This window comes from Tyto alba, unplaced genomic scaffold, assembly GCF_018691265.1.
Source record: "Tyto alba isolate M040663 unplaced genomic scaffold, T.alba_DEE_v4.0 Super-Scaffold_30, whole genome shotgun sequence".
Lineage (NCBI taxonomy): Eukaryota > Metazoa > Chordata > Aves > Strigiformes > Tytonidae > Tyto > Tyto alba.
In genome coordinates this window covers 2414560-2439876 of record NW_024881305.1, presented here as the reverse complement: position 1 = coordinate 2439876, position 25317 = coordinate 2414560, and the positions used below count along the sequence as shown (strand labels likewise).

Sequence of the window (25317 nt, the reverse complement as noted above, 5' to 3'; positions counted from 1 at the left end):
CTATTTTTGCCTGCCTAATCTGTTTTTCAAAGCTATGTTGCCAAAACTTTACATACACCAGCATTACTTGGTAGCAGCCATCACTAATTATTACACACTGTTTCTAGTTGCTGTCACAAGAGCAGGCTGCCAGTGGACTTGCATGTTCTCGCAGCACTCCGTTGTGATGAACGTTAGGCACAAGGTTCAGTTCTGCTACTTTTATGGTTGCCAAGCTCTACACTTCCTTCTGAAAACTCTGATTCAATGGACTAAACTACTACATCCCAACACATGGGTCAGGGACACAGCGCTATTTTATGAGAGCTTTATGAGTAGTTGTGTTCATTTCCCAGTTCTTGTAATACATGTTTTTGCCACTGAAAGTATGACTAATAAATTTTAATCCATATTACTTGTCCACAAATTGCACAGGCAGACCTGACACACACAGAGCTGTGGCCTCATTCCTCTATCTTTATTCAATTTCCCTCACTCCTTTTTTTTGCTTCTTTTAGCTATTTCAGTATTGGATCCCAGGCAGTTTTTTATCAGAGTAAATTGCTGACTAGTTCTCTAGTCGCTGACAGTGGAATACATACGACCTGTTCCAATTTACAGTTCAAAAGGGTATTACTATATTTGTGCACTCAGTAGCAAAACCAATGCAATGACTGAACATTCCCACACTCATGAGCAATCAGAGGATTAACACCACTTTTAATGGCTGTACATAACACATCTGCGGTTGTTCTGAGGGCAAAATCCAAGGAAGAAACAATTCCAGCCACTGCAGATGAAATTACTGAACATTGAACCTCAGCAAGTACACCCCATGTTCAATGCTTCTTCCAAGACTAACAGCCATTGATTTTACTTCTTAATTTCAGGCCTGTACTTACGAAACTGCTGCCCTTCAAAAGTCCTAGCCCTCTTCTGTGCTCTGACAAGTGGAGCCAAAAAATACACAGGCCAGCATACAGTCTGTGCTCAGGTCAGAGGAGACATCATGACTGCAAATTAGAACTCGAACAAGAGACAGGAGGAGAAGCAGCCATGAAAGCTGATGAAATGAGACACAGAGAAGGCAAGTCCCAAGACTTTGGTTACAGCATCTGTAATTATTTCCCTGTAATAGACTCCTGAAACACACCCATGTGAAAGCCCACTTTGCCTTTGTGGTTCTGCTACATTACAACCCAGCCAAATTTGGTCACTAGTCTGCTGCAAAGAAATTCCAATCACCAGTTCCATGGGTACGGGCTAACAAGGTCTTGATAAAAAAAAAAATTCTCCCTGCTACTTCTAGACCTGAGATTACAGGACATGCTCCTCATCTCTGCCCTCCTGCTATAATCCCCTTCTTTGGAAAGCTGGATATCCTCTGACCCTCAAAACCATTTCTCCTTGTCCTCTCCTCCCACCACGCACAGACACATCCAGGGCTCCATCTTACCTGTGAGCTGCCCGAGCCTCTCTGGGTAATGTGTGACAGCAAACTCAGGATGTCAGGCAGAGATCAGCCACTAGCCATTCTCACCTCCAAAAACTGCAGTTTTGGTTTTGATATTCACGCTGCTAATCTGCCTTCCACCACGCTGCAGGCTGGATGGAGTCTCTCCTATAGGTCCCCCTCACATGCAGGAGGGGTTGCCTTGCTTTTTCTCAGAATAAAGCAGGGCTGCACGGGGCATGCTTCAACACTCCCTATTCACTCTGGAGCACAGGGAGTTGGATTCATCTCACCCGAGCTCCCTGGATTACGAGTCCCAGGTTTTCTATACAGACACTGGTAAGAAACAAGCACTGGAAGGTGATTCAGCTCCTCAGAATGCAGATGGGATCAGTCTGGGCTATGGGGTAGAAGATCAAATTTGGGAATTTTTCAGAACTGGGAGGCTGTTCAGTAGACAACATTTCACACCGCAAAACCATCCAAAAGCCAGGGACCCAAAATTGTACCAACCTTGGCAAAAGATTGTCCACAAGCTCTAACCGATTGTCATGTTAGAATCAATGGGGATGCTGGGATCAGAAACCTGAAATCAGAGGGGCTCCAATCAGCAGGCTGGCCAAGTCATGTCTTACCCCCCCCCAACAGATACTGCAATCACACTGCTTCTACAGAAAATGTTAATTTTACCAAATGGGCAATTTCTGAACTCATCATTAGCTCTGGTTATGATATTTATGGATAAAGTGGAAGAAAAAATGGTGGTGGCTTCCCACCCTTTTACATTTCCCCACAGAAACGGTATTTATTATGCTGCTTGTCTGGATATGGGTTAAATTACCCAGTAATGAACTGATCCTCTAAATTTACTTGCTATTAAGCAATTAATTTAAAAATTGGGAGATCCTTTAGACAGCTGAAGTGGCCTTTATCAGCAGGCACCGATTCAGCATTTTTCCTGTAAAGAAAGAGCTCATTATCCACACAATCCTCTGGGATCTCTAAGCAGAATGCAGCAGTTCCAGAGTCTGTTCCCAAGCTAAAATTTTAGGGAGGCTCACTTTGCATTTATTAAACAGGATTTTACTTTCTAGTAGGAGGAAGAGTTTCTGACACCGGCTTTGGCAAGAACAGGTAACTATGAGAGACTGAACAGGTACGTGCTATTTCAGGTAGCTCTGCAAGTCTCCTTTTACAAGTTATTTGGCTGCTGAGTCGGCCTGTCATCATGCAGTGACTTTCATAACAGGACTGCAACTTTGTGATGCAATTATTAATACAGTACCACTACTACCTACTGCTTGGCCAATATTCCTTTTATGATCACAGCTTTTGGCAAAAGGGGACAAAGGTGTTGTTAATTGCTATTCAGCACTGAAGTCTTACAGCAAATTCATTACAAAGGGTGAAGTATTATTTACCTTTCTCTACACACAAATTTTCTACTTATGGGTTTTTAGATATTTAAAGTGAAGTTAATAGCATTACTTATAAACAATATTATACTCTTCTTCTTTTGACTACATTGCTATACTGTGAGCTAAACACTTGGCTGCTTGTCATGGGCACATGGAATGAGTTCAAGATGAGGTCAACTGACAAACACATCCTAGCATGCCCCAAACCTCCTGCTGAAAGCAATAACTAACAAAACCAGGCATGATTCTTACTTCTCATGACCTGTAAAGACAGACTGAACCACCACACCAAAAAAGTGTTACAATATCTTGAACAGAAAACTCCGAGCTGGCAGTCATGAAACCTCTTGGATTCTGAGAAGGCAAGACTGAACATGCCAAGCTATGAAGGCACCTCAGAAAGACTGAGGTAAGATCAGATTTGTATCAAATCAGCTAAAGTAAGAGGGTTTCTCATTTCTGATGAGTAGAAATACTTTGGAGAAGGATTTTAGATGATTCAGTTCTGTCAGCACAATTATGACCAGTGATGAGGGTTCCTATTTTTGAGGCTCTGGAATTACTATCTTACCTTCCACCCAAAGAAGTGCCACAAAACCCTTCCAGAAAAAAAACCACAACCCCCAAAAATCTCAACCACTTTCTCTGTCTGCAGGTACATTCAATCTACATCAAACAGCTCGAATGTCTTTGCCATAACTTGTTTCTCACCACTGTTGAAAAGTATATAAATAACCAGTTTGGTCCTTTCGACTATATCTTCTTCCAGGTAGACACCTGCAGCTTGGCTGGGCTCACTGAAGTCCATTCAACCTTACACAGAATAACTACAAAACACAAAGCTCCCAAAAAATAAAATTATGCAATGAACTCCTACCAGAAAGATCACTCCTTTTAAGCCCAAATCAAACAGAAAACTCATCCTCTTCAACTCTAACAGCAAAAGATAGCACTGAAAGAGATCAAAAAGCATTTAATGTGCTGCAAATAAGTCTATATTGAAACAAACACCAATTTAGCTAACTCAATATACACTTATTTCCATGACAGCACAGATTTTTAACCTGTTCTTAATTGCTTTAAGAGAAGCTGAAATAACTGGACAGTCTTCTGCACAGGTTTCACTCAGGATTAGTCTACGTAAACTGCTTCCTTTCATCCATAAGAGAAGACCCCAGAAGACCCCCTAACGTGGATGTTACTATAGAAAATAAAAGACAATTGTGCCAGTATAAGTTGTACAGACTGCTTTGCAAAAGAGCATTTTTTTAGTGATGTAAGTACACAGAGGTTGTAAACATTATCAGTGTATTTATTTTAGTAGAAGGTGACTGTTTCCCTAAATAAAATTGCTCCCCTGTAATAAAGGCATGTGCGAATACAGTCTGCAGCTTTGCCTACAGACTAACTCACAGTTTTTGAGCCAAATAATTCACTGTTTTGATGCTTACATCACTGAAAATGCTTCTATGAACTGAGGGCAGAAGTATTTATAACCCCTAAATCCAGGTGACTGTCAGCAGTGCAGCCTCACTGTCCAGGCACTGGGGTAAACAAAGACACACGTCAAAAGGGAGATCTGAGCCTTTCTGTTGATTCCCCAGACACAACTTCCTTACGCGAGCACGTTCTGCCTGGAAGCCATAACCTACTAGGACAACAGGATTTGGGTTTGCAGCAACCCTGGCAACACGTGTAGGAGGGCAGCGGGTCCAACCAGCACTCTCAGAGGAGGATGTTTCCTGATCCGGGGGTGGTGGTCACCAGTAGCAGCATCACCAAAGGGCACTGGACACGGTCTAGGCCCTGAGGCTTCCCACACAGTACAGGGATGCAGCACTAATTCAAGGGATAACTGTCCCAGTCCCCTGCCAAACACAGAGTGTCGGAGAGGCCCCAAAGGCGCCCTCTCCAAGCAAACACGGAGGCATCCCCAGGCCCAGAGGTCCCTCAGGGCACACAAAGGCCCCAAACGCACCTCCCCAAGCCCCCCCACAACCCCCCAACGCCCGTACATAACAATGGGGTCCACTGTGACCCCACAGACGTTCCCTCGGCCCCGCAGACATCCTCCTCAACGCCCGCAGAGGACGGGGAAGGCCCCCCCGAACCCCGAGCTCGCCCTTCCTCCGAGCACACCACGGCCGCCCCCAGGCCCATAGGTCGCCCTCAAAGCACACAGAGGGCCGAGAAGGCCCTTAAAGCCCCGCCAAGACTCATAAAGAGCCACAAAGGGGCCCCCCCCAGCACCCTCAAGCCCCACAGAGGGCCGGGAAGAGCCCTCAAACCCGTCTTATGCCCGGGGCAAGGCCCCCGCCCGCCCGCGAGGCCCCACTCACCGCGTCCCCGCCGAGGCCGCTCCCTCCGGCGGGCGGAGGGCGGGGCCCCGCCGCTACGCTACGCCCCGCCCCCTCCCCGCCGCTACCCGATTGGCCCCACGCTCGGAACCGGTTGGCCAATGGAGGGCCGAGGGAGCGGGAGGGGGCGGGGGGATGCCGGGGGGTGCGGCGGGGCGTACAGGTGGGCGGGGCGTACCGAACCGAGGCGGGGCGTACCGGGGGAGCGGGGCGGGGCGTACCGGAATGGGGCGTGGCCTGCGTGTCCCGGGGCGCACGTGTCCCGCAGCGCGGCTCCTGCCGCACCCGGTGGAGAAAAAGGACTAACCCAGATATTTGAGCTGTTTCCCCTTCTCCCCCCCCCCCCCCCGTTCCGGTGCGTCCCGGGATCTCTCCCTCCTCCATCAGTCCGTCCGCCCCCAGGGCTGTGCTCCAGCCCGCCGTAGGACGGGACCCCCCCGCCCCCCGGGAGAAGAGAGTCCACCCGTGTTGTCCCGGTGCCGGCAAACAAACGCGCGGGGCGGAGGCGGCGGCCACGGAACGGGGGGGGGGTTGTATGGGGGGGGGACGGTACGGGACACAGCCCGGCCCCAGGCGCTGCCCCCCCGCCGCTCCGCTGCCTCCCGGGGCTCCGGCTTGTTTCGATTTCGTTTCCCGGAAGGATCGCGCCGGAGCCGCAGAGCCGGGCCCCGCCTGAGCCGGGCCCCGGGACAGCGCCGGGCCCCGGGTCGCAGCCGCCCACCGCCACCGGGGATGCAGGTAAGAGCCGCCTGCCCCCCAGCCCGGTCCAGTCTCTCCCTCCCCCCTCCCAGTTAGGGACTGGAAGTTGATTCCCGGGGGAGGGGATGGGGTGGTGACCCCCCCATCCACCTCCAAACGGGCTCTCGGACCCGGAGCAGCCGGGGGGCCCTGTCCCCCTCCATTTGGGACTGAGCCGAAAGCTGCTCTCACACATCTGGGGTTTCATTTTCACCCCCTTTTTTTCATGTTACCACTTGGACCCCTCCAAGGACAGTATTTCTTCTTTAAGCAAGGAAATGCTGTCTCAGAAATGTGAGTGAAAGCAGGAAAAAACCCAAGAACATAAAATTGCTACGAAGTAATAAAACCTCTGAATGTCTCTCATGCCCTAGAAATCCTTAAGAGCAAGAAAAACAATAAAACATTTGGTCTGTTTTTACTGTAAATATCGATGGGAAAAAAACCTAAAATATCTTTTTATATGAGTTCTACACAAATTACACTACTAATTTCTTTCACTTTTATTTTTCCCATAGCTTATTGCTTAGAATGAATCTGAAAGACACTTTGCATTGCTATTAAGCCCGTGCAGAGTTTATACTGGAGTTTCTCTGGTTTACTCACACAATATTATGCAGCTGCTTGCTTTGCTAAAACCAGCAACCCTGAGACAGCCAGCAATCATTACACCACTAACAAGCAAATTGCTAACACTCATCCTTCTGCTGAAGAAAACCCCTCACCCGTCACCAAACCGCTGCCTTTCTCCTGCTGTAACTCCCCCTGGATCCCAGATAAGCATTTTCCCCAGGAGGGATGGAGTGTTTTGCTCCTATCTCCCATGCTCTTGCTTTTGGGGACACCAGCTTTGCGTTTAAAATGTGTCCAACCACCACCTGCTCTGTCAGTGCACACTGATTTTCTTCACCCCTGCTTTTCCGTGGGGGCTCAGCTCCTCTCTACCTCCTACCCCCCCTCCCAGTCGAGGAGCACTGGCTGCTCTAACCACCTCTGAAAATCTGCCTGAGGGTGTATTGAAGCGCCTAGAGTTGGCAACCACTTTGGAAAATACTATTTGTAGGCAAAATTGTTAATTTTCCAGAGAATGAAGCCGAGAAATTGCTGGGATTCATATTAATAGATTTTTAAGGGGAACATTATCTGCTTCGCTGCCAGTAATATTTCAAGATCTGGATGGGGCTGAAAGGAGGATCTGAGCTCCCTTCTGGCTCACGTGCTCTGGATGGGAGCGTGGAGGCAGACTGGGGGTGATGCTGACCCCCAGCACAGCAGAGGCACTGGGGCTGCCTCTCCTCCCAGTGCTGACCATCTCAGCCGTTCGATGGGGCTGGAGGGGGTCCTTAATGAACAACCAAGAGGGAGAAATAATTCTTGAGGGGCTGGGACTTAATGGCAGGCGAGCAAGATGAGTGGACAACTCCTTAAACTGTGGGATGGCTATTTCCACTTCTGTCCAAATGATCACTAGGGAAAAAGTTAGAGATCTTTTCATACAGTCTTTTTAAGACGAGAATGTCAGCACTATTGCCAGCTGTATTTTCACAGCACTAAAGAATTGAAGTACTGGCCTAAAAGCCTGGGCATCCAACGAACATCTGGGGATCCTGCACAGACACTGCAGGCTCTGCCAGTCTTGGCTCCATCTTCTACTTCCTTGCAGCCATGGGGCAGGAGGGATGGATAACCCACATCCAGAGCCTGGATGAGAGCAGGTACCTCTGCTAAAGAAAGAGGGGGATCTCTGGCTACTAATGCTGTCTTGGGCTACCAGAGGTTCATCCTGGGGCTGGTAAAGGACCTAGAGCCAGTGTGGAAGAACTGCAAACATCATGCTGCTATGAGAAACGAGTTAGAAAATATTTGAGCCGTGTTTACTGCAGTGGAAGCATCTGGCAGAACCAGAGCCAGGAATTTCCCCCCACTGATGTGTTTGATCTCTTTTCCCCAGGGTAAAGTGGCAGTCAGCTCTTCCAGCTCCGTTGTCACAGCTTTGTTACCACCCCCATCCCAGGCCAGACACACACCCATCAGCGAGGGGGAGATCTTCAAGCTTCCAGGCAGGCTGAGTGAGTAGATGTTGAGCAAGTCAACTCTGCTTAAGAAAGGAGTTCCCACAGGATGAGACATGGTGGGTTCTGTGGTGTCCCAGCCAGGAACCATTTCCTGCTGTCAAGGGGGACAAGATGGACTGGTTGTCAGAGTTAATTTTCTCTCTTTGAGGCATTTTTGACCTATGAGTGCTTAATATAGAGGGAAAGTTTGGTGATGGAGGAGACTAGTATCCCACCCTGCCCCTCAGCTGTTTTGGAGATGGAGACCGAGTTGTTTCAGAGGCTGCTCCTGGTTTCAGGAATCCAGCCCTCACTGTGGAGCAAGGACGACGTGATCCACTGGCTAAGATGGGCTGAGAAAGAGTATTCCCTTCGGCAAACTGATGAAAGCAAGTTTGAAATGAACGGCAAAGCCCTGTGCATCCTCACCAAGGATGACTTCAGATACCGAGCTCCGAGCTCAGGTTAGACCAAGCGCAGGGGTGTTTCTGAGGACCATCCAAGTACAGCACAAGCTGTGGTCTGCTGAGAGGGGCTGGATGGGTCCCGGCAGACCAGGCTTTAGCTCTGGCCAGTTGGGTGCTGGAGACAAGGACAATCCCCTTCCTTCCTTTAATCCATCTGGGCTGCGAACGCTTTGGGATGGGGAATAACCTTTTACTCTGTAGCACAGAAATCTAAGCAACAACATCACCTGAGAGACTATAATACAAAGTCATCTGAGCAGGCTTTCCTTCCCTGCAGGTGATGTGTTATATGAAATACTCAAGTACATTAAGACTGAAAGAAGAGCTCTGGTGTGCAGCCCTTTGCTGAACTCGCCCTTCAGGGAAGCCAGGAGCACAGAGGAAGGTATGATGGAGAATGGCAGCTCTCCATCAAGCAGAGCCAGCCCTTGGCTACAGTGGGTTGCATGCATCTGGGGTTTGAAGCTCAGCCAGCTGAACCCATCCCACGCTACCTGAGCAAGGCAAGCGGGACAGCCCTGGAGATGGCAGCCAGACCCAGCCAAGTCCATGTCATCGAGGAAGCTTGTAGTGATGAAGCAGGCCTTGGTCAGAATCAGGCCTAGAGAGCACCAGGTGGGTCCGTGGTGACCAGGTGAGGCTATGGCCACACTGGGAAGTGTGTCTGCAGATTGAGATCAGGGAGGATAACCAGGCAGAGGCACAGCCATGGCTGGAGACTGGCCCTCCTGCAGCATAGCTAGAAAAGGACCAAGGGGCCAGGACTGAGCTTAATTAGAGCTTCTGGGCCAATGAGTGGAATGGGGAGAGGCCCCAGGAGAGGCTGGTCAGGGCCAATGAAGCTTATTAGTGCCCTTGGGGAGCTCTGATAGGAGTTAGGGTGGAAATAGGTTGGTATCAGTGGCTGGCTTTGTGTTGAAGGGGACTTGGGAATGTTTTCCTGAGTGCTTCTGCTGGCTCAGGTGTAGGGTGATGAACATCTTAAGCCTTCACAACAATTTACAAGGGAGTGCTTGTACTCTGGTGCATTCTTCTATTCTAGCTTTTCTTCCATATCTGATCCTCGCCATACTTGGCATCTCCTCTAACCCTCCTAGACTTTTTGCTGCTCCTGCCTCAGGAAAGTTCCAGGCTTTCCTCAGCATCTGACTCTTCTGGCTGGGCCAGTACTGGGCTCATCACCAACCTGGGCTGTCCCTCCCCACCTGCTTCAGGGCTTTGGAAGATCTCCTGGGAGTTGCCATAATACACCCCAGGCTTTGGATTTTTTTTGTGTGTTGTTTTTTTTTTCTTTTTTTTTTTTTTCCAGGTACAGACTGTAGCACTGAGGCTGCTCCAGCTGCTTTTTCTTCCTGCCTGGGTTGTGCAGAGCAGCCTGTGTTCCGCAGCCATGCAGAGCCACTGAACCTCTCCCATCACAGCTCAGAGGGCAGTTGCAGAGTAGGTGCCATCTGCTCTTTTCCTACAACCCTGCCAGCCCCAGTGGATGGGAAAATTGCAGGTGAATATGAATTTATAGCCTGGTCCCTTGGGAAAATGTAGTTGTGCTTTGCCCTGCCTGCCCATCTGTCTCCCTTCCATTTATTCCATGCATCAGTGTCAGTTTCCCCACCTGAAAAACTGTAGTTCTTGCTAATGTTTTGAGATTTAGCAATAAAAGTTCTGTGCATGAGCTGTGGGCTCTTCTTATATTTATTATCATTGCTAACACGCAATCCTGTTGCTGATTGACCCTCACTGGGGCATAGGTGCTGTAGTGGGAGCTCTGTGACTATTTATTCTCCACCAATGCTCAGACTGCAGGTTGCTGTGGGATTACGTGTACCAGCTCCTCTCTGACAGCCGCTATGAGCCTTACATCAAGTGGGAAGACAAGGAAACCAAGGTCTTCCGGGTCGTTAACCCAAATGGACTTGCCCAGCTCTGGGGGAACCACAAGGTAAATGCAGCTGAGAACAAATTTCTCATTCCTGGGCTTCTGTACGTTGCCTTTATGACCTGTTTCCCAGAGCTGATGGCACAGGGACTGGGAAAGGTGAGACGGATTGGGCACAGAGCTACTGAGAGATGCCCAGTCTCCTGGTGATTAAAGAGGGAGGCTTTCTCATCCCCTGGAAAGAAAACCATGATGGCTGTGGACCCAGAAGTGAGTCTGGGTTAGAGACCCACACTGCAGCCTGCAATGCTGAAGAACAACCTCAAATGTCCTGCGTGTGGTCCTGCTGCAGACAGACCTAAACCAGGTCTTGGTGCTTGCTTTTACTCACACCCCCAATCATATTCTCCTTCCAGAACCGGATGAACATGACATATGAGAAGATGTCACGAGCGCTCAGACATTACTACAAACTCAACATCATCAAAAAGGAGCCAGGGCAGAAGCTGTTGTTTAGGTGAGGTGAAGCAGATCAGAGAAACGAGCTGCCTGGGACAGTGCAGATGGGGCATGGGAAGCTGGTAGGCCCCAGATGTTGGCAGCTGCTTTGTTCAGCAAGATCCTCCTCTGAAAATGCAACGCCTTGGTGGGTTTGTGTCCAGGATCTGTCCTGTGCAAGCCGGGAGCTGGGCTGCTGGGGCTCCAGGTCCCATCTGATGCACCTTCCAGGGCTGCGGGCCAGCAACCTGCCCCAGGGCCAGCACCCACCCACTCTTCTACATGGGAGCCAGCCCGACGAAATGCCCCCGAGCCCACCCAGTCTTGACAGGTCCCTCCTGTTCCCCAGTGACACCAGGTCTGAAGTCCGCCTCCAGACAGAGGAAGGTGTGGAAATAAGTCAGGAGTCTCCTGTTTTCTGTGCTGGCTGCTTCGCTGGGACTAGCTTGGGCTTAAAATGCCAGCTCTGGGCTGATGAGTGCTGAGCTTTGTCTCCCCTGACTTGGTGATCCTGGGTTCAAAGAAAGAGCTGGGATCCTCAGCAAATCCCAGGGATGGCAGATACCCTCTGTCGAGCTCCAGAGCTCAGCTGATGAGGGCAAAGGCTCCAGCATTTGCAGCCTGGGTTTGGACATGCCCTTAAAATTTAAAAATGTATTGCAGGTTTTTGAAGACTCCTGGGGAGATCATCCATGAGAAATCCAGCAAACTGGAGCAGCTGGAGAACGAGGACCATGAAGACTTGAAAGAAGACCCACTGGAGGTTTCACCATAGGACGTTTCTGAAGGTGGCACTTGCAGTGCATTGCAGACTTGTGCTCTGCTGGGAGGTGCTGCCATCTCTTGCATCTCCTGGACAGAAGGCCACAGAGCTGGTTCTGGATTTCAAAACCTGCCCTTAGGCCAAAGCTGTGACATCTCTGGGGCTTCACTAGCAAAACATACCCAGAAACTGTCCCCTGGCCCCAAAAGTGCAGGTTGAACATGTGGGATGGTCTTCTGCTTGCTTCTCTTCTGTCCTCAGGGAGCAAATGTGATATTTTGGCTCTGTAAATTTCGATGCTTGTCTTTAAGGCTCAAACTTGCTGGTGAAGGCTGCTCTGCTCTTCCAGTGAGAGGTGCTGAGCGCAGGGCACCAGAGCACATGCTCCAGGTCAAGCATCTACCAAAGTGCTTTGGCAGTGTGGCCCTAAACATGAACACGCTGCTCTGAATCTGAGCCATTTCCCCGATCTGAGAACAGACTTATATTGATTGCAGATATGCTGTATGCTGTAATCTCACTGTTTGCTGGGGGGTTGCTCCTGTGCTTAAGAGCGGGAGTGTGATGAAATATCTGCCTGGATCAGGCCTGGCTGGAGCTCCAGGCTGCATGGATGCCCTAAGCTGGGTCTCATTTTAACTCCTTTCCCTCCATGTAATGCTTTTTGTAATTAGCTGACTAAATAATGTGAAAAGAAACGAAGCCAGCAATGAATAGGACCACACTCGTCGTTGGATATGTGGTTATTTGCTTTGAGTCCAAAGCAGGAATATCTGCAACCCCAGGCACTGTTGGTGACCCAGAAGGAACAATGTGTCTGTGTTTTTTTTAACTCTGAAAATATCCACTAACATTTTCAAATTGCTTTTCATTGAGGAAATAAAATCCCACAAGTGTGTAAGGTTGAAAATCTCACTTCTCACTGGTTGAAGGTCTGAAACTGGGAAATCCAAGCCTTTCTCATTTAAAACCCAGCTACTGTGAGCATCCAGATCTTGTCCCCAAGCTCGGCAGCCCCTAAATCGAGTGCTCTGGTCCGAGATGCTCAGCAGCTGATGGGCAAACATTATGCAAACACACAGTCTTTTGTAGCTAAGTGGACAAGCACAGATACAGGTCGTGAAACAGCATCATGTTTCATGGCTGATAGGAAAAGATGAGTTTCTTCCAACCTTAGTTTTGCACCACTGCAGAAATTATCCTGCTGCCTCCTTTCTTTGCTATGGATCCTTTCCCAAGCCCAAGCTGCCATCTCAGATCTTCATCAGCACTGCTTTTGGGGCAGCGATGCTGCAAATGGGTCTGGGAACTGTCAGTCTTGTGAAAAAACTTTGGCAAGGGTTGGTGACAGGTTTCCACCAAAACTAGTGGTTTCCAACCTGAAACTACAGTCCCTTTTGTTGTAACTAGTCTTGCTCTTCCAAAACTACTTTCTACCCATTAACTGGAGCCTGGAGATACTGGTGGGCTGTAGCCAGCAGTGGTGGAACACATGGTGGCTGGTAGGCAAAATGTCAACAGTACAACATATCTCCAGAAATGCTGGCTGAGAAGTTTCACTTCCAGAAAATATCACCAGCCTGTTGGCAAAATGCAAGTGCTTGACAAGTCAAGTGATGGAGGAGAAGGAAATGAGCATGAAGTCACAGCCTTTGGGAGGTCCTAGCTAGGAAGGGAGGTGAAAATCTGCTAGGAGAGGGGGCTGGAGGTGACCGAGCACCCAGTCAAGCTGCAGCCTGGAGATGCACCATACCAGGAAGGTGCAGCAAAGCACCTGGACCTCATCCTTCTTTCCACAAAGGGTGCTCTTTGTCCCAGAGAAGACCAAAGTCAAATCTTTCCTGGGGTGAAACCCAGCAGAGAGTCAGTGTAAGTCCTGCCCAGCCCTGAGGGACTGCTTTGGTAGGAAAGCAGACCTCCTTCCTTGGCAACTGTCCCGTCTTGGCCATGCATCTGTTTTGGGATTCACACCTATGGTGCATTTTTTCTGACCTTCTCCTAACAAGACATCCCTCCGTCACTCTCCTGCCATGGAAACAGCCCTGATGATTCCTAAGCATCCCATCACTTCTCCAGCCCGCGTGGTTTGTTTTGTTGGAGCAGGTGACAGTCGGTGACCCCGCTGCTTGTGCCGTGCTCGCAGGGAGCACGCGAGATGCCCTCATGTCACCTTTTTTTCCTGTGATGACTAAGGTTCTCACTGGACTTGGACGGGGGTTTCCTCTCCTGCTTGGGAAGCTGCCAAAAGCACTCAACCCTCCTTGGGCCATGCCGCTGCGGCTCCGGAGGATCTTGGAGGGTGAAAATCAAAGGGCGCTTTCTTGAGGATGGGCTGCAATGACAAGCTCTTTCCATGCTCCCAGGAAGCCCTCGTGTCCTTCCCGGGGCGATGTGCCTCTTTCTTTTTTCCTGCAGCAAACAGAGGCGGGAAAGCTGTAAACCTGCTGCTTTCCTGCAGCGGGGACCCATCCCTTTCGGTAAACAGCCGAATAACCGCCGCTTGTGCCGGGGTGTTTGCTGTGGGCGTGGGGGGAGGAAGAACACACAGCAGTTGGTGACTTTCGCCATGGCTGAAGTCCAGGAGCGGTGGCACACAGGCAGGTGCCCCACGCGGGCTCTCCTGAGGGTTTGTGGATGCTTTGTTCCCTGGAGGTCATTGTCCATGCTCCAGCAGCCCCAGGTCTGGTGCTGGTTGGGGCAGGGTGTTGCACAGCAGCCAATGCAAATGCCTCTGCACGCCCACGGCTGTCTCACACTGCTCATCTGCTGAGGGAAGTGGCTAAATTCAGCCCCAGGCCTGGTGGAAAAGAGGATTTGCTTTGGGGGGCTGGTGCCCACCACCCTCTGGGATGAGAGGGACTGCACAACCGGGCTGAGAGGTTTCCACCAAGGCCACGTGTTGGCTGTGCTGTCTGTCCGAACCATGGCTGGTGCGGGGAGCAGTGGCTGCCCTCAACACCCCTGTCGTGGTTCGGATCTGAAACTGCAGATATTTTTGTGCCCAGGTGGCTGGTGTTGGCTTGGAGGGACGTTTCTGGTCCACTTAAAGCACAACTGCCTCCAACACGCAGTCAGGTTGGTTGTGGTTTTCACTAGCCAAATCCTGAAGACCTCCAAAGATGGTGATCCCCAACCCCTCCAGACATCCATCTGAGGTTGTCCCACCCTCCTGCAGAGAAGGTTTTTCCTGATGTCCAACCCCAGCCTGTGTCTTGTCTTGTTCCCCAAAAATGTGGGTGACTTGGCTCCTGCCTTCTCCCAAGTGCATTGTAACCCTCCGCACCCCACAGCTCTCTGCGGGGAATACTTCTCCCTTGTTTCTTTCCATCTTCTGAAGCAAGTTCCTGTAAATAAGCCAGTTATCTCCTGCTGTGCACCCATGCTTTTAGTTCTGCCTTTCCCTCCAACGTCACTGGACTGAAGATACCAACCTCTGCATTGTGTGCTCTCTCCACATGACCACATTTCCAGGCAGCTTCCTCATTCTCTCCCAGTATTGATGGGAAAAGAGGGCAAATTTGGATCCAGATTTCTTCCCCCAACTCTGGTACAGAGCTTTTGGTTTGTCTTGGATCTCTCACAAACATCTTTTTGTTATGCCTTTCTCCCATTAGGTTTGAACACATCCCAAATCCCAGAAGGGAACTGAACTAGGATGAAGGTCTGGATCCAGAATCATAATTCAGGTCAAGATTTTTCCTGGAGTCACTTTGGATATCCCATCTTCAGGCTGTGTCCAGAAATGCTACTACTACAAAGAGGAAAAGCCTGCAAGAGGCTGTAAGTCAACACTGATTCCCAGTTTAATCATGAAAAGTCCTCTGTGAGCAGGGACAGTGTTTGGACTCAGGATTGTATGATCTCTTGTAGCAAGATCTCCAAACTGGAAATGGCCAGATTGTACCCCATTGCCAGAGTGGATGTGGCTTTTTGTTTTATGGATGTTGTAGATGAAAAAAAAACCAGCAAAACTGCTCGTGAAACTTCTCACCCACGGGAATCGACTGCTTATGAAAGGAAATGGTCATATGTGAGTTAGCAGCACGGAGCTCCTCACGGATGGATTAATTATTTATCAGAAGTGGATTGGCATGCTGAAAAACAAAGCCAGGTAATTCCTAATCCATACCAGACTCTGATTCACTGGTGTAGGCTCAGGAGAAACGGAGGGAAAGGGACAGGATCTCCCCCAATTATAGGAAATTATGACACAGAAAGTTTGTACAAACAGAAAGAAAATAATCCTGGGTTGTTTCAGTTGCAAGCTGAACTCATTAACAGGAGAAGACCATTTCTATGTGGGAAGGACTTGGGCAGCACATCATCCCAGCTGAAAACTGGGGAAAATGCAGCACTGCTCAGGTGGAAATCTTGCCGAGGGGTTTTCCAAAGCCGGCGTGCCGGCAGCCGCTGCCCGGCAAATGCATCCACATCCAGCACCGTCCCTGCAAGGTGCAGTGCAAAATATTGCCATCAGATGGCAAAATAGCAATGAAGATGGTGGGCAGCAGCCCGTGGGAGGGTGCAACAGGCACAGGGGTGCAAGGGGGTGGCTTGTGGGGCCAAATGGATCTTTGGTGTAAGAAAAGCATAAGATTTGTTTGGCCCAAGGGGCAGATTGTAGATGTTGAGATGTGCAGATCTGCCTCGTTGGTTTTGCCCTGGGAGATGCTCTGCCCCTGGGCAAGGCTGAGTGGGAGCCATGTGGGTGCAAAGGATTTGGGTCATGAAGCTGGTGCTGGTTCATGTTTTAGGGTGGGTGCACGAGCTGTCTGATGGACCCCAGGGTGGGTTTCCAAGATGCTGCAGCCCAGCCATGCTTGGTGTTAGGCAACAACCCGATAGCACCGTGCCCCAGAGTGTCTGCGGTCCCACAACAGCCCCCAGCGCCCACTGTCCTGGGATGTGAGCAGGGCAGTCTCCTTGCTGCACTGAAATTCCATTTATCTGTCGAAGTTATGACTTCTCCTTACAAAAACAACCCTGAAAAGCCCATGAATGGCATCACACCCATTAGAAAAAAAACACAAACCAAAACCAAATGCTAAACAGCTGGCTTAGATAGCTGGTTTCAAAGGCCAGCACTTACACCAGGTGACAGGTGATTTTTATGCTGTTTTGCTGCTATTTGTCATAAGGAAATTGCTTTCTCCTCCAGCGAAACTCACGCCTGATGGTTTTCCGCCACGAGGGAGGTGATAGCGGGGATCCCAGGAGGAAGCATTGGCCACTCTCCTACCTGAGTGGCTGCTAAAAATAGGACTTAGTCAGCTGCTGGTCTCAGGTATAAAAAAGGCACTTCCCAGGGGAGCTTGACAACCCTTAGTGCCCGTGGCTGAGGAGCTTGTCTTGACAGACATCCAGAAGGGCAGAAATACTGATGGAAAGGTAAATACCAAAAGAGCAAATAAAGAAGGATGTGGCCAACGTACTGGAATCAATCAAAGTACGATGAGGGTTGTTGCTTTGCTGTGATTAAATCGAGTTGAATGGTTTACTATCAGATGGTTGGGTGGCTTTGGATGAAGGAAACTTGCCTTCTTGATCCAAAAAAGGGCCGGGTTGGGGTGGGTGGGTGTGCTTGCGGGTTGTGATGAGCCTCATCCAGACTGCGTGGAGACTGATGCCCAGCTCCAGGGTGGTTTGTACAGCCGAGCGCGCCGGATTCTGGTGTTGGCTTCCCGTGTGCTGTTCAGTGGTGGAGAAAGGTTTGGATCTGGTTCTCTGAAGGGTGAAATTGATTTTGGAAGGAGAGCCAGCACGAGGCACAGCCACAGTTCTCTGGTTTTTCAATAGCAGCATCTTCTGTTTAATTTTGCTTGTAAACGTAGAGAAAAAGGGCGGTAGGAAAGGCAGAGGCTGGGTGCTCTGAGCTCCGTTCACAGCCCTGTGCTGGTGAGAGCTCACAGAGGGGCTGCGTCATCGCAAAGTGCTCGGCCAATATTGGCAGCAACTGAGGATATTTGCAAGATCCCACATTGCCCTTGGCCTCTCCAAGGGCTGGAAGCACCCAGCCTTGCTGGGGAATGTTTGGTTGCTTGGTTGTTTTTTTTTTTTTTAGCAGCCAATACTTTAAGGGGAGACACTAAAATATCTGGGCTTTGCAGTTCATCGGGGGAGATGGTGCTCCTGGCATATAGATTTTCATCGTAGTATGGGAACACGTTGCAATAGGAAGATACAGCACCACAGTATCTGGATGATACTATCGCTGGATTAAACCCTCTGGATGACAACCTGGCTCTCCCTCTGAGACGTGTCCAGCTTGGCTCCCCCCTCCCGCAGTTTCGCTTCCTTTATCAGTGGTGTCGATAGTCCATCATAAAACCTCGCGTGTGCAGTCTGCATAACGAGCACTCAGATAACAACTATAAAAGAGGTTGATCATTTACTGGGAACATAAATAGTCTCGGACGCCCAAAGCACCTTTGCTGCCAAAATGGGGCTGATTTCCATCATTCTCAACCTGACTGCACAGCATCCTGGGGAAAGCAAAAATCAGGCTGAAAATGTTGTTTTTCTTTGCAGCAATATGCGGGCTCTGGCTGCGGAGAAGCCTCAGTGGGACGCGGGGAGGCAGCCGTCGGGCAAGATTCTTTCACTGGACAGGCAAGGGGCCAAGAAAGTGCTGGAGATCTATGTCAGGCGCTCACTGAGCTGCTGCGAAAACTCAGTGGTGGCCAAGAAGATGCTTCAGGAGGGAGCCAGAAGGCAAGGGAGGAAGGCAGATGGGCTGCAACGGTCTAAAAGTGACTTCAGCAAGTATTCATGTGCCAGACTTGGCCCCAAGAAGGACCAGGAAGAGGGGCCCAAACCACAGGACCTGGACGAGGCTCTGGATGATGAGAGCAAAGCTCCCAGGGAGGTCTCTAAAGAGGAGCCAGAGACCAAGAGAAAAAGCACAAAAAACTCTTCCCAGGGCAAAACTGAACGCACCTGGTTCAAAAGTTTCCTAAATTTCCTCTTCAAGAAGAGCCCTGAGGAGCAGAAGGAAAATGCAGGGCAAAAAGCAAAAGAAAAAGATGCCAAATCTCCTCACAGCTCCAAACCAGAGGGGGCTAAAAGACACGGAGCGGACTTGAGTACGTCCCCACCGCTGGGCAGAGCCCCGAAGAGGAGACCCGGCCTCAAGAGGGTTTTCTCCTTCAAGAAGCATGTGGAGGAGGAGCGGGGAGAGGCGGCAGCCGGGGCGAGGGCCAAGCGACCCAGCTGCCTCCCGCTGCAGCACATCCAGGCACCGGCCAAACCAGGTGGGACCCCCCACCCCTAACCCACCCCTACGGCCAAGGGGACCTCCGTTGGGCTTCTCTGGGGAAAGCAATGATGCTTAGTGCTGGTTCCTACCCTAAGCATCATCTTCCTGTTCCTTTCTGGGGTCTTGGATAGGTTTTGGGGACTCTGATCTCAACCTGTTGCCCCAGGAAAGGGTCAATCTGTCTATTCTTTGAGCACACATTTTTAACTTGAGTGCAGCAAGTTACCACAAGCACCATCCAGGCACAGGTTTTCCCCCTCTGGCAAATGAGGGATATGGTGGTTTAGTTTAAACCTGCATTTGAGACCTGAGATTAAGTCTTGAACCACTCTAGGGCCAATGTTAAGCTGCTTTCGATTTGCTGCAGGCAGCTGGTCGCTGTGGCATGGCAGGCAGAGCCTGTGGGACACCCCAGTCCATGCCCCATCCCTTCCCCTGCCAAAAAACTGGCGTGGGGATTTATGCAAAGCTTCAGTAGATTTGGGGCAAGTCACAGCTGCTCGATTATGGTTCAGAGCACGCGGCCTCATTCTTCACCGGCGGAATGCACTAATCCAGGGCGGGCACAAGCACCACATGGATGCATTCACCGCTGTGGCTGCTTTTCTTTTCAATCAAGTGGCCAACAGAAAAAATAATCCTCACTTCTGAATACATGTTTTTCTTCCAGCAGAGGTGGAGCAGCCCGATGGTTACTACGCACAAGTCTCGGAAGAGATCGGGCTGATCGTGCAGGGCAGTGAGAGCCAGGGGAGCAGAGCACGTGGATCCGGGGAGCCACCGCGGCCGCCCAGCGCTGGGGGGGTCGGTGAGTGTTGCCCTTGCAAGTGCTTCATCGCTGGCACGTATAGAAAACATACGTGTGCAAGACTTGTCCCCATGCAGAGCCTGCACAGGCCCCAAACTCTGCTTCAATCCTGACCCAGGAGCTTACATGACCTGAACAGTCATATAAAGACCTTGTGGGAGATTTTCAGCACCAGGGCTTGATTTTTGGGGAGGGAAATTCAAAGGCAGGAGGGTGGTTTTGCTGGCTGAGGATAACAAGGCACTTGACAACAGGCTGAAATGGGTTTTGGAGGGATGGAGGTGGATAAACATTGCTCAGGGAATTTTTCCTGGGGACTAAACAGAGCATCTGGGTGTGAGGCTTGGGGAAAGGGCTGGAGATAATGTGGGATCTCTCTCTGCAGATGAAGCCATCAGGAGAATCGTCGCCTTGCTCCAGAGTGCAGGAGATGAGCTGGACAGGCAGGTGAGAGGAGATCTGTGGCCAGCTGGATGCGGTCAAGGGATTTTGGGCCAAGCTCTGTACTGCTCTAAAATACAGCAACACCATCGATTTCCCTGCTGCAGGGGAATTCTCAGTAAAATCAAGGAAATGTCATCTTTTAATTCCCCGACTGGGTGTGATCATGTCTGTCTATCTGTCCTCTCTCAGCTGCAATCCTAGCGTGGACTGAAGGCATCAACACAAGGATGACACACTGAGTTATTCACTCGTAACGTGCGTATTCACTTGCTTCTTAACCAGGTGAAGGAAGACGCGCGGCTACGGATGTTCTTCAGAGACATGTCCTACAGCTCCTTCAAGAACTTGGCCGATGCCTACGTCCACAAGGAAATGACGGCCAGCAGACCCGACGCCAGCCCCCAAGAGATCCAGTTTGCCTTCGCAGTGCACCTCACCGCCAAGGTGGCAGGCATCTGCAACCAGGCAGTGAACAGGGTCATGGGCTTCGGCACCCGCTACCTGGAAGATTCGTTTGCACCCTTGTCCTACAGCAAAATTCTCCAGGTAGGGAGGAGGGCTGAGCCTGGGGCTGAGCTTCCAGCAGCAAGTTAGGGCAATTGGTATAATTTTAAGGTGACCAACAGGCCTGGGTGGGTAACAGTCATGCTGGCTTATACTGAGGGGGTGACCAGGTGCTGGATCTTGCCCTGTGCTGTTTGACCTGCCTTTGCCTTCCTCCAACATGAGCTTCTTGCACACACAAGGAGCAGAACTTGCTTTGCTCCCTGCCTGCTGCATCTCGTCAGCCGGGCCGTGCCCTGCAGAGCACAGCACTGCTGCAACCTGGTGTAACTGCAACTTTCTTGGGTAGAATTTCCTCCTAAATCCACCTAGAAGACTGGTAGCACCAGCTCAGTTTGGGAAGGGACCTCACAAATGTTTCCTTCCATCTCAGCAGGACAGAGGAAAGTTCAGCACAGACAACTGTGAGAGCCCAGACTGACATCGGCTGCTCCGAAGGACCTGTGGTGCCCAGGAACCCGAGGATGAAGAGTTACTGATGGGGGAGGAAAGTCCTTGATGGTGACCTGGATGTGGGGTGATTTTCTGATCTGTGGGTTTAAAATCGGCTAAGGAAAATCCCAGTGATAGCCACAGCAGCATGAAATGCTTAAAACCCAACTGGCTGGGGGCAAAGAGTCTGTAAATCAAACAATGCCCAAATTTGACCCTGTATTTGCATTTTAGTTCTCACCAAGTGCATGAGTTGAACCTCAAGGTTCCTTTGTGTTCGTGTATGTCTATTTATTTTCCTGCTTTTCTATATGTATCTGTGAATGTGCAACATAATTTTTGTAGCTTCTGCTGCCAGCCAAGCGCCTAGTTCATGAAAAAAACCCTAAAACTCAAATAAATTGATCCCTAAATGACAGCCAGGCTTGTCTAATGGGTGATGTGTATGGCCGTTATACATGGAATGTTTGCTTTGCTACAGCTGTTGTGGGCTGCTCCTTTCAAGCTAAATGCAAAGTGCCACATAGGGAGTCTTACAGCAGATACATGGTGCAGTCCTGACATTTTTTACTATTTATAGCCATTCCATTTCCAGCAGAAGGAGATTTATTAGCCAAAGCAGCTTGATCCGACACCAAGAACCAGGCAAAGCTTGTTCCCGAGTGGCACAGGAGCTGCCCTTGCTGTCGCTCCCTCCAGAGCCAAGGGGATTTACAGCTGCTGGGGTCTTACCTACAAGGTCTGAGAAGATGTGAAATGTAAAAGCGATTAAACCCTAAGTGCTGGGAATGTTCCCAGCTAATCTTTGCCCAGACCACTAAGCAGGGCCGTGGATTAAGGCAGCCTGGGGCTGGGGGGACCGCTGGCACTCAGTGTGGTGGCACCAGCAGCAGCATCTCGTTGGCAGGGTCGGATCCAGCCTGGGGTGAAGGGAACAAAATTTTGGGGTTTGCAGTGTGCAAGAGGTGGGAGGATCTAGTGGGCTGAAGGTGACGATGGTGGCAAACCAACCTGTGGGTCTGGGTCTGTGTCATGCATGGGGTGACAGTCCCCCACGGGCCACCAGTGACAGCCTGTGTCTGCCCAACACGGCCTCTCCTGGAGGATCTGATCGTTTCAGTCCTTTTAAAACCCTAAGTAAAACAAAATGAGGAAGCAGAGCCCTTGTAGGAAGGAAGCAGCCCTTGTCCATGCAGATCAACATCCACCTGTTTGCAAAGCCTTTAAGGAAACGTTTGATAGAGCCTCAGAGGGTTGACTCACCAGCTGCCAAAAAGCCCTAAGGAGGGAGGTTACCTTGCAGAGGATCCGTCTAATTTAGCCCAGGGTAATTAGGTCTCTGAAAAACATCAATTCCAACCCCTGTGTCCTGCCCGGCAACGCCAGCGACAATCACAGCGCCAGCACCGTGTTTCCTTTTGGCCGGGAACCAAGCTGGGAGACTTTTACTGCAGGAGAAACCAAAACTGCTCTCGCCTGTTTGCAAACTGTGACGACATTCCTGTCCCCTGCCCGGAGCCCAGGGGACTGTGCTGGGGCTGTGACTGGGGCAGGGCAAGCTGGTGTTGGGGACGTGTTGGTGACCCAGTGGGAGGATCATGTGGTGCCCTTTTGTTTTGCATCTGAGCTCATGGGGTGCCAGGTGTGGGCTGGGATTTGCATGGAGCAGAAAAGGGGTTTAGTCTCCTTGCTGACTTCCCAGAGGACATCATCCTCCCTCGGCACGTGGGATGCTCCTGCCAGGCAGAACACGGGTGAGAAAAGCAACTCATCCCTCCCATTCCCTTCTCCTTTGCTTTCCTTGATATCACAGCTGAATGAAATACCCTCCTTCTGTTGTTGCTGGACCTTTCCGCATCCATTGAGGCAGAGGTGCTGGGGAAACAAGGAGAAAAACCTGCACAGCCTTTTGCTCCTGGTCCCAAACAACCCGGCCCAAAGCAGGGACGCTGCTCCCACCCGGCGCGGTGGGATGAGGGTGGGAGCAGCCACGGCTGCCGGCAGTGCAGCACCCCAGGGCTGGCGGCTCTCGGAGCCCAGGTCCCTCCTTGTGAGTGACTCCAACATCTTGGTCTAATCTCTTGGTTATAAAATTGAGACCCTGATTGCCTGTAGCCACTGAAGACCTTAAGAAGGTATTAAAGAAAGGGAAGTTATTAGGCCCAAGGTTTTGAACAGTTTCCAACTCTCGGTATTACCTTCATCCTTCCCTCAGTGCCTCGCTGTGGCTTCAAACAGCTAAAGCAATCGCCTTGCCTGAAAATCCCTGGGATCGTGGGCACTGGCCATCTGGGCACCGATCCTGCCCGGGTAAAGAGCAGCCCTGCTCCCTGCACAGCCCCCTGCCCGCCCGGTGCTCGGTGTGAGCTGAGGGGCCTTCTCCTGAAAACATCTCGGGCTGCTTCTGGGATTATGCGTCTCCGAAGTTGTTAGTCCCAGATAATCCTGTTTTGCCAAGTGCCAGGTGGGGGAGGGCATTTTAGAAAATCAGCCCGGCACTTAATGAGCCAATTAATGCAGAATTCACCGTCATTAGAGGATGATGACAAAGTTTCGTCTCACAGGAGTGTGGCACTGGGCCAGGGAGGACGCTGTATCCCGGGGTGCTGCCCGGGGGCCTCGGTGTTTGCAGTGGGTGAGGGTGCAGGGCAGATTTTGCATCATCACCTCCTGCCTTGAGAATCCCCCTGTAATTCATTGCAGGGCAGGGAGATTTGTGGGAAATGCTGTGATGGGGCTGTGCACCCCCTTGGCTGGCAGACCCCCCAAGGCGTGTCCCCAAAACTCAGCCGCTCCTGAGCCCGGGGTACCTGAGCATGCCATGAAGTCCTCGCAAGTCCAGCTCCTACGAGGAAACCGTCCTCGTGCCGTGCACTGGACGGAGGAGCGTGTTCCCGCAGGTCCCCTGGATTGTTTACAGATTTCCCAAAGCTTGGCAACCGGGGCTGGGCTCAAACTGGGAGGTGCGAGTGCTGAGTGAAGCAGAAACATCCTACGCCTCTGCCATGCAGTGCCTGTTGAATTCCTCGGGGGCCTGATGCACGTAATTGGCAGAGTTAAGGCACACAGAAACAATTTCTTCCAGCATTCAAACACTCATGTACCTGTGATGCACTTGCATGTTTGGATCAGTCACAGTGAGAGACGATACTTTTTACCCTTGTTCTACCTGCAGCTGTTTGCCAGTGCTGGAAGAAAATTCTTTCAACAAAGGAATTTGCTTTCCCAAGGGCCGGAGGAAACAGCGGCGTGAATCACGCGGATCCAAGCTCAGACACCACCAGAAGGTTGGTAGAAAGGCTGGAACGTGTGGGAGACTCGCTCAGCGAGGGGATAATGTAAAACCAACATCAAACACTGGAAAGGCAAGAAATGAGAAGACCAAATCCAGTAAGGCTCTATATCTACAGCAGGAGGTGCTCGTCTGCAAAGGCCCTAATTCAAGCAGTTGTTCACCTCCGGGTTAGTCCAGATCCCGTTCCAACATATCTTGGAGCTGACGAGTTGCTCCTGCTTGTCCTGCCACCCAGGCGGCAGCCGCTGGGGACAGCCTCGGCCATGGCGAGTGACATTTCTCCGGGGGGTTTGTGGGCGTTGATCGCCTGCTGATGGGCAGTGACCAGTGAAACTTCATCCCGGGGACATTCTGCACATCGAGGTGGGGGGGGTCCCTGCCCCCAGGTGTCGCACAGGACACAACTCTTGTCGTGGGGAGCCCAGCGATGGCTGGAGAGGCCAAGGAAAAACGCGTGAAAATTTGGGGTGAAACAGCATGGAAAAGGTTGCATCAGGATGCTGGGACCATCCTCTATTTTCTTGTACTGTCCCAGCCAGGCTGGTGCATAACATGGGGGATGGAATCTCCCTCCTTCAGCCTGTCTGCTCTGTACACACCCCCATGTTATGTATGTATATATGACCTTGAATGTAACATATGTAATATTCATTGTATAGTGTGTAGGCTACATGTATTTGGGCTACATAAGCAACACAGTATACAGTAATATTTAATAAACACATCTGTTAAAAATGGCATTTTTTATTCTGCAAGTTGGCAGCAGCATTAGGTTACTAAGGCTGAATATACACTAGAAATCTACCAAATTTCTCCCTGTTTTTTTAACTATCACCCAGCCGATGATGATGGCCCAAAGGCAGTTTGATTTTTGTTCTGTGCCCCAAGATTTGAGGCACACGGCACTGCTGCAGGC

The 25317-nt window shown here is 50.6% G+C and overlaps 2 protein-coding genes across 5 annotated transcripts in view; one reads left to right on the top strand and one right to left on the bottom strand.

The window, feature by feature from the left end:
- The window catches only part of KCTD20 (potassium channel tetramerization domain containing 20), a 30225-nt gene extending 24940 nt beyond the window's left edge, over positions 1-5285 (bottom strand). Inside the window, exons 1-2 of one of the 2 annotated variants that reach the window (XM_032988934.2) lie at positions 5190-5214; positions 1946-2018 (exon numbers count right to left, since the gene is read on the bottom strand). The gene's annotated coding sequence lies outside the window, so the exon portion shown is untranslated. Of the gene's footprint in view, positions 1-1945; positions 2019-5189 lie in introns of both variants that reach the window. The other variant, XM_032988933.2, reaches the window with a different exon arrangement.
- Positions 5286-5766: 481 nt separating this feature from the next.
- On the top strand, positions 5767-21484 carry ETV7 (ETS variant transcription factor 7). 3 transcript variants are annotated; one of them, XM_032988926.2, is made up of 8 exons: positions 5767-5945; positions 7897-8014; positions 8299-8463; positions 8744-8851; positions 9776-9967; positions 10263-10405; positions 10759-10859; positions 11504-12333. In XM_032988926.2, exons 1-8 carry the CDS (start codon positions 5940-5942, stop codon positions 11613-11615), a joined length of 945 nt encoding a protein of 314 aa, XP_032844817.1. In that variant the 5' UTR covers positions 5767-5939; the 3' UTR covers positions 11616-12333. The 3 variants fall into 3 exon arrangements, with proteins under 3 accessions (XP_032844817.1, XP_042656199.1, XP_042656198.1); XM_042800265.1 differs by lacking the exons at positions 5767-5945; positions 7897-8014; positions 8299-8463; ... (2 more) ...; positions 10759-10859; positions 11504-12333 and adding exons at positions 18132-18853; positions 19532-19666; positions 20052-20113; positions 20393-20656; positions 21051-21484 and having other exon boundaries at positions 9950-9967; XM_042800264.1 differs by lacking the exons at positions 5767-5945; positions 7897-8014; positions 8299-8463; ... (2 more) ...; positions 10759-10859; positions 11504-12333 and adding exons at positions 18132-18853; positions 19532-19666; positions 20052-20113; positions 20393-20656; positions 21048-21484 and having other exon boundaries at positions 9950-9967.
- The last annotated feature ends 3833 nt before the right edge of the window (positions 21485-25317 follow it).